At 44.7% G+C, this 8,209-nt stretch overlaps 1 protein-coding gene across 1 annotated transcript in view; it reads right to left on the bottom strand.

The window, feature by feature from the left end:
* Nucleotides 1-2,272: 2,272 nt before the first annotated feature.
* Nucleotides 2,273-8,209, bottom strand: part of LOC104073039 (probable cation-transporting ATPase 13A4) — a gene marked incomplete at its 5' end in the record, with an annotated part of 22,707 nt that continues 16,770 nt past the window's right edge. The window contains 5 exons of the mRNA XM_009572689.1: nucleotides 2,273-2,494; nucleotides 2,956-3,036; nucleotides 5,114-5,202; nucleotides 6,693-6,904; nucleotides 7,369-7,543. Coding sequence (XP_009570984.1) covers nucleotides 2,273-2,494; nucleotides 2,956-3,036; nucleotides 5,114-5,202; nucleotides 6,693-6,904; nucleotides 7,369-7,543 — 779 coding nt within the window. The remainder of the gene's footprint in view (nucleotides 2,495-2,955; nucleotides 3,037-5,113; nucleotides 5,203-6,692; nucleotides 6,905-7,368; nucleotides 7,544-8,209) is intronic.

The raw sequence follows: 8,209 nt of genomic DNA, 5'->3' as shown, positions 1-8,209 counted from the left end.
CATAAACATAAATTACATGCCTAGTCTGCAATGCTACTGCAGCTGCCAGTTTATCACATGCAGCAACATATTTCTTATGTGTGGGAGTTCATAAATAGGACAGTGAATTTTGTCTCCAAGGCAAATGTTACTGTATCTCAGAGGATGGCACAAATAACTCCACTAACCTGCTCTTTGGTGTCTCCTGGAGCTGCAAGGAGTGCATAGAGCCTTCACTTTCTGATGGATTTTGCTGCAATCTGGGAACTCACCCTAACTTTGGAGACACTTTTATGAATAAACGTGAACATTTCTCGTTTGTGTCAAGTTGTGTGGCTTTGTGGCAGGTATTTACGGTCAGGTAAGCTGCAGTAGGTAGGAAGGTATGTACTCCATTTGCTTATGTCAGACTTATCTAAAATAGGAAAAAAATTGCTTTGAGTCAAATAAATGTTTTATTCAAGTTGAAACATTTTTGGTTTGTTTTTTTTTTTCTTTTTAGAAAAATAGTATTAGTTATTTTTGATTCATGCTAAATTCTTTTTAAACACTGTTCTGGTACAGACATGTTGAATCAAAACCACCCATAATATCTTCCGATTTGCACTTGGTTTCCCAGAGCTACTATTTACTCTAGAAGACCAAAGAAATCTTTACCATGACTCCCAACCTGCCTGATTCTCTGGGTTTCTGTGGCAATGCACAAGTGCTTTAGCATCGCATAGTGGGAACATAGAGTCCCCAGCACTGAAGTTCTCCCAAGGTGCTCCTCAGACCCATCCAGGGTCCAGCTGGCAAGCTCCAGCTGTGAAAAACAAATTGTGCAGTCAGTTCAGAGGGGACAACTCCTTACCCACATACAACACACCTTATCCAAAGAAGGAAGTGTTCTTCTTGGTCCGAAGCCTCCCTGACTGATACTGTCTTGTTTTACCCAGCTGGGGACTGAGATTGCAAAATACGGAGAGCAGGAAGTCAGCCTAGCATCAAAGGGCTAAGAGAATATGCGCTGGTAGAAGCTGCTTTTTCTGAGTAGGTAAAACCTGCAGAAATGTGCAGTGCTATTGCATTTCTGTACGGCAGAAACAGCACAGCAGAATGAGTAAAAGTCACCATCAAAGGTTAACAGGTGAGGGATATGAGTTGACAAATGACACATGGTGTGTAGCATGTGCAATTATGGTTGGAAGCCAGAGCCAAAACCTCAGATGGTTCAACTTAAGAGCATGCCACGGAATTTAGTAAAATTATTCTGAGACTTAGCTGGCTCCCTGTCTTTTAATTCAGGCCTTAGGCCCTTGGGGGTAGTAACCCCTTCAATGCCTGCTTCTTTTGGCACTGGTAAACCAGGAGCTGATGCCAGGCGGCAGCCCAGCTGTGCAGCATCAGCTCTAGTACAGGAAGCTCACACCACAAGGGACAGCATGTCCTTGTAGACCCACAGGATGAGATCGTAATTTGCAATTATCATGTGTTTTCATTCTACTTTTTTAAAATGGATATTCCAAACAAATATCTCCCTCGAAAAAGAATTGTTAAGCAATGAAATCATTCTGCTCTCTAGGTCAATAGATTTTTCACCCAGAAAATGCAAGAACCACGTTTTAAATTGAGAAGAGGGCAAACAGGTTGCCTGGTAGCAGTGAGCTGGCAATAGAGCTCTGCATTGTTCCCATCATGGGAAGAGCATAATGGTGCTGGGAATGGACGCTTCTAGAATGCTTTGGCTGTTTGCAGCTCCTTCCAGCTCCAGAAAGCCAAGGACTGCCAGAAGGGGAAAAAACCCAACACATGCCAGACACCAGGTAGCAGTATCTGAAACCCCGAGAGCTATAGGAATCCCAGGACCTGCCTATGTTCAGCTGCCTCTATCAGGAGCAAGTTCTACTTTTTTTCTTGAACGGGATCTCCCCAGAGGAGTGCTGGTATCTGAATTAGCTACTTCTCATCTGGAGAAGCCCCCACCTTTATGGACTGCATAATGCAGTTCAAGAAGGGATGCAGCAATGGGGTGTTTCAAGCATGAATACTTTGCCAATATTCAGCAAGCTGTTCCATTTACAGCTGGCAGCCATTCATACATGGGCAAGGGGACAGGAGAATCACTGTTGTGGCTTTATGCTACTGCAGCCAGCTTTTCTGCTTCCAGTTAATTTAAAAATAAGCCAGAGCTGGTTAGTCTCAGAATGGGGGGTCAGTGATGGGTCGGTCCTTCCTCTTTTATTGTATTTCTGAGATAGTCCTTCTACAGCCAACTGCAACTGTCCCGGACATGCGTCCTCTGCAGTTTCCTTCAGAGTGCGTCCTCATTGCTGTCAAATGTTGGATTGCTATGGCCTCCCATATTTCCCTCTACTGATATTGCCACAGAATCTGAGAAGAAAGTTTCATTCAGAGGTGGCCAGGCTGAGTCCTGCTCCAACACTTGCTGCAGCCTCTTGTAATGGCTTTTTGAGTGGTACTGGAAAGTCTTTTTCAGCAGCAGCCATAAGGGTCTGTTCTCGATGACAGCTTCCTGTAAAAGCAAGAGCAAAAGGAAGATTCTGGAGGACCTGGACAGCAGTCTTCCCTCTTCATCCTGCTCATCCACATCCCTTAAATAGGCTTTTACTGACCACTTCTCATATTAGCTCCACCAGAGCTCTCCACCAGAAAACCAAGACCAGCTCCTCCTGACAGTCTTCAGGATCTGAGCAGAAAACACCAAAGACTGCCCATATTTCTTTAGCCTGGGGCAGGGCCTGATACATCCCACTCATCAGAGGAAAGAAAAGGTGGTTGGGCCTTGCATTCCCTTACATCTGATCATTCAGATGTGTGGCTTTGAGGAAAGAGAGTAAGGGCGAGGTAGCAGCAATGGCTCCTGTTTTACTAGATACGCCCAAGCTGGGCTGAGGAGGAGAGAGAAAGAGTGAGACCTGACCCTTTCGTCGCTCCAGTTAATGCTGACAGGTACATTCAATGAAGCATGCTCACCTCAACAAGGAAGGACACAGCAAGTGTGACTGTAAGCATTATCACCATGGAGATCCGCCACGTAGTAGGGGTGCAAACGAGCTGGGAAAAAAGCAGAGGAAGCTGCTCAACATGTGTGCATACTAGACTAGGTGGGAGCTGGTGTCATAGAATCATTTAGGTTGGAAAAGAACCTTAAGATCATCGAGTCCAACTGTAAACCTAACATTGCCAACTCCACTGTGCCATGTCTACACTCAATCACTTCCCTGGGCAGCCTGTTCCAGTGCTTGATAACCCTTTCAGTGAAGAAATTTTTCCTAATATCCAATCTAAAGCTCCCCTGGTGCACCCTGAGACATTTCCTCTCGCCCTATCGCTTGTTACTTAGGAAAAGAGACCGACACCCGCTTTGCTACAACCTCCTTTCAGGTAGTTGTAGAGAGTAATAAGGTCTCCCCGAGCCTCCTTTTCTCCAGGCTAAACAACCCCCGTTCCCTCAGCCGCTCCTCATAGGACTTGTTCTCTAGACCCTTCACCAGCTTTGTGTCATCAAAAGCCAGGATGTCATCAAAAGCCATACACTGCTGATGAGCCAATATTGCTACTTGTCTTGAGGAATTATTGATAAAGATGCTTTTAAACTTATGATGCAGCAGAGAAAACCATACTCCAGAACTGCAACAGGAAATCTAAATGCTTTCTTTCTTTCTAATACAGGAAATAGTTCAAAGTCTGAGTATTTCAGCTCCAAACCCAGCTCCAGCTTCTCACAGCTGGCAGCACTGGCTTTCTGGCTGTAGCTCAACTTATTTGGGAGATGCAGTTCAGATCCAAAATTTGGATCAGCAGTTTCTCCAGGGCTAGGCTATTGCAGAGTCTTTTATTGCCACTCCCTCCTTTTCTCTTCTCAGCAAATCCAATGTATTCCCTCCAGACAGCCTGGGAGTTTTGCAGTTCTCCCGAAGGGCATTTTAACCCCTCACAGCTGCAGTGCTGACAATGTCCTGTGTCACCACAGTCCACAACAGGACTAAGACTTGCTTTAAAGTGCCACCTCGTGGCAGATTCTTTAACTGGGTCTGCCGGCTGAATTGCTGCTCTGGAAACAGTTACGCGGTGAGGCAGCTTTAGCTAGACTGCTTGGCATTCAAAATCCAGGTCCATTCCCCTTGTCTATGTTTCTCTTTCCATGTTTCATTATTTCCATTTCTAAATCTACTTGCTAACTGTCACGCAAAGGTACAGGACTGGAAGCAGCATCATGTTCAATACTTGTTATTCAAAGTCACCACACTTCATCGTTCTGATTACAAATGTACTGAAAAAATAGCTGTGTGTTGCTTTTGTTTTGTTCCTGTGACTCCTAGCACAAGGCTGTGAGGGTGTCACAGTGGAGGAGGTTAACATCTCCCAGCCTCAACATACTAATTGCCAGGTCCACTGACAACCCTGTCCTACGGCTGATGTAGATCTTATCCTTCCCCTGCATTTCCCCTAGGATGGATTTGCACAAGGCAACTCCCAGCTTGCATTCTGCCAGACTAAATAAGCCAAGCCCTATTGGTATTTATGAATCAAGGATCAAGACAGATCTTCTATTGCCATGACAGCCCCACTAGTCTTTCTCTACAACTGTTCTAAATCAAAATGCTGCCTTAGGAAACTGCAGGCTGTCTGAAATTTAAACAGGGAGCCTGAAAATGCTGGGGACTGAGAACTGAGAGCTGCTGTGAGTGCCGACTGGCAGATCTTCTGTGCAAGAGGATCTGTGTGCAGAGTAGCACAGCCTGAGAAACACAAGTGCATGGTGCTTTAGTTTAAACTTGCACAGCCTAGCCCCTTTCTTCTCCTGGCTTCACAACTATCAAGCCACCAATGTACCAAGCATGGTAAGCTTAGTGATGTCATCTTCTGTTGCATGGACAATGCGCTGAAACAATCAAACGTACATGTGTAGCTGTCCAGGTGTCAGAATGCATAGATCTTAGTTTGGAGCTACCATATCTACAGAAGGTTCTTCAATCCCATCATCTAAAATCCATGTCTTTAAATTTAATTTGTCTTTAGAGATGCCACGTATCCCTGCAAAAGTCTGTGCCTTTTGTTAAAAACAATCCCAGTGCACTTATAATGGGACTGGCAGTAGGAAGAAAACCCACCTTGGAACAATACTCACATCCATCTTAGAGTAGAGATCATCAATATCAGCAAACACCAAGAAGAGGCAAATGCCCAGCTGCCCTATGAGCACCAGTATGAACACATCTAAAGGGACAAGAACAAGCAAATAAAACTACAGGTTTATGAGCAATCTCAGCTGCTTGCCTTTACTACAGAAGATTGTAACCATTGTCTGTGTCAAACAGTCAAAAAAAAAAAAAAATCCATGAGATAGGAAGGAACTTTCAGCAAAAGAAAAATGAACAGAGTAAAACCCCAGCTTTACTCAGTCAAGCCGATATATGTGAGGCTGGGACAAGCCTTGTAGCCACAGATATAAAATGCCAAAAGAGAGCGAGCCTTCTGTCTGAGAGAGCCTTCCAGTGAGTCTCACTCTGAGCTCAGTGTCTCCTGTCATTCAGAAAAATGTCCAGAATGTAGTCTTGCTCTTGTTGATATGATTAGGAACTCTGCCCTCAATTTCAGTGATATCAAGACTTTGCTCTCAATCAGGATCTAAAGAGTCTAAATAATGGAGAATCTATTGCCCTCTGCATCCATAGGCAAATGTTCCAATGATGAGTAAATTAATTTTCTCTCCAGCTGGCATGCACTTCGCTCCCCAGCCACTCACTCTGGTTTTGCCTGGTTCTGGGAGACTGATGACCTACTCTTCTGCTATCTGGGAGGAATGCCCCCTCCTCACTATTGCTATAACAAAACAGCAAAGCCATGAAACCTGCAGCATTAATTTAACTCTTCAGCCAAAAAAGAACTGAACAGAGCTTTGCCTGAGAGACAGCTGCAGGATTTGTCCCACAGAGAAAAAGAACAGCTCTCCTGTACGTCACTGCAACTTCCAGAACTGCCACAATCACATGTGCTCATCTTCCCTTCACATGACAGTCTTTCAGAGGCAGAACAGACCTACTAGGCTTCACTACAGCCCCTTCAAGTTATTGCCTCTTTTGATGTTTCCTCTTTAAAGAAGTTACTAGTCATAGAGTTAGCAAATGCTAAATGTCTCTGGTTCTAGAATAGGAAACAGGGCCTCTGCAAATGCGCAGATTTCATTGTATGTTTTCTTCTGAGGTGGGCCCAAAAGAATGCCCTGAACATGAGTTCTCTCAAATACTGCTCAACCAGCATGCTTTGGGGAGACAGGCATAGGGCTCTTCCAGAGTTATTCTAAAGACTAAAGCAAAGTGAGACCACCTAATTCTGGTTCTTCTTGAGAGGTCTTATTCAGGCTGCCTTAAGTAATATGATGCTTCTGCCAGCCAACACCACTTTCCTGCTACTCCTTACAAGTTTTTATCAAACTCCATTTGTCTGCTTCAGAAATACAAATGCCAGGGCCAAGTTTTTAGCAGTACAGAAGCACAAAGTGTGGGCCTAGCTCAGAGAGCTGCTGGTTACAGGATGCCACCGGCACTAAAACTTCTGAAAAAAGTGCCTTTAGTCATTTAGAAATCTAATATTGGGCTCCTGCTTTTTTGGCTGGCATCACTTTGGTCAAGTTTTAATTTTTCCCTAGTGAATTGATCTCCTGAGTTGACTTACTCACAGATCTCTCCCTCTCTCCCCATACTTACAGTTTGTGTAGATGGGTTGCCTGAAAGGCTTTCCCTTGGAAAACACTAGTGCTACGATGAGGCAGTTGATGGTACTTAGCAGCCACACTGTGGTGTTTTCATAGCTCTTGTAGCCATTGTCCGTTTGCCCATAGGCTCCATCTCTCAACCCATGGAGCCCCAGGCTGGAAATAGAAGAATTCTCCATGTGGTTGTTCATTGAGAGGCAGGCGCTGAAAAAGAGCATCACTCTGGTCAGCAAGTTATCACTGCCCTGATTTTTTCCCCCAGCTTCCACTACCACTATCAGGAATCCTCCCTCACAGTCATTATTTGCTCTTGCTATCACAGGGATGTAGGTTATTGGTAATGTCCTCAATCCTACCCACTGGGTTGAGCTTGCTGAACTTGGCAGAGTCTGAGCTTAAACCTACTTGGATACCCTGGTTGTCCCTGCAATCAATACTCTTCTTTGTGCTCAACAGAAGCATTCTCACTACCTGCACTGTGCTGCACAGACTTGCTGGACAGCTTAGGGACCTGTGGACAACACTGGTTAATGTGTTTGCACCCTGTGGGGAAGCACAGGGTCTGCCTGCAGATGCTGATCAGGCCTGTAGTTAAGCTGATCAATAGTATCATGCAGACCTTCCCACTAGGTCTGCCCTATGTCACCCAGAGTCCCAAGAAGACCTACCTGTGTATATCAGTCTTGGAATACCAAGGCTGCTCCTGGACCACCACAAACCCGAAAATCTGCATGCTGAGGCTGAAGAGGATGTTAAGTACAACAGAGAGCAGCAACGGGGGCGAGATGAGTTGGCTAGGAGGCCTGTAGGGAACCAGCTTTGGATAGGCACCTGTGAAACTCACTGAAACATGCACAGACATGTTTACCAGTGTGTCCAAAACACAAGCAATGCTGCTGCATATTACTGACTGCTATCAATGGCGAGCCCTTTCACAGTCTATAATGTTCTTTATAATACATACAAATACTGTATCAAGTACAAAATAGAGAGTTGTTTTCTTACAAAATCTTATTGGCCACAGAAGAGGTTAATTAATGGCATCTGACTATCATGAGGCATTTTTGGAAAATAAAACACTGGATTTTTATTTTATTTGGCTACTGTCAGGCCCAAGGATATAAGGATAGGCTCAAGCTCTCCTCTTCTCTTTCTGTCACTTGTCAACTGTGGCTTGGGATTTTCTGTTGCCCATGTTCTGTGTATCCTGCTGGACTACGCACCTAGTGTCTGGTTATTTGAGCTGGTAGAGGAATGCATTAGCTGACACAACAGGTTTTCCTCCATTCTTAGGTTTAACAAAGTTATCTCGACTTTGAGTCGAGAAAGAGCTATATAGAAAGCCTTGATGCAGTGTTCCAAATGGGCTACTTACAGCAAGGTAGCTTTTGGCACCCGGTATTGTGGCTGACTCTTTCAGGCTTGATTTAATCAAGGCCTTTTCCAGTTGTCTGTGTTCCAGCAGGGATGGAAGACAGCTATGTGTTTTTGCCATATGCTTTTCATGCC

This window comes from Fulmarus glacialis, unplaced genomic scaffold (genome assembly GCF_000690835.1).
Source record: "Fulmarus glacialis isolate BGI_N327 unplaced genomic scaffold, ASM69083v1 scaffold1410, whole genome shotgun sequence".
NCBI classification, from domain to species: domain Eukaryota; kingdom Metazoa; phylum Chordata; class Aves; order Procellariiformes; family Procellariidae; genus Fulmarus; species Fulmarus glacialis.
The sequence above is the reverse complement of the archived record's forward strand: the minus strand, read 5'-3'. Positions and strand labels throughout refer to the sequence as shown.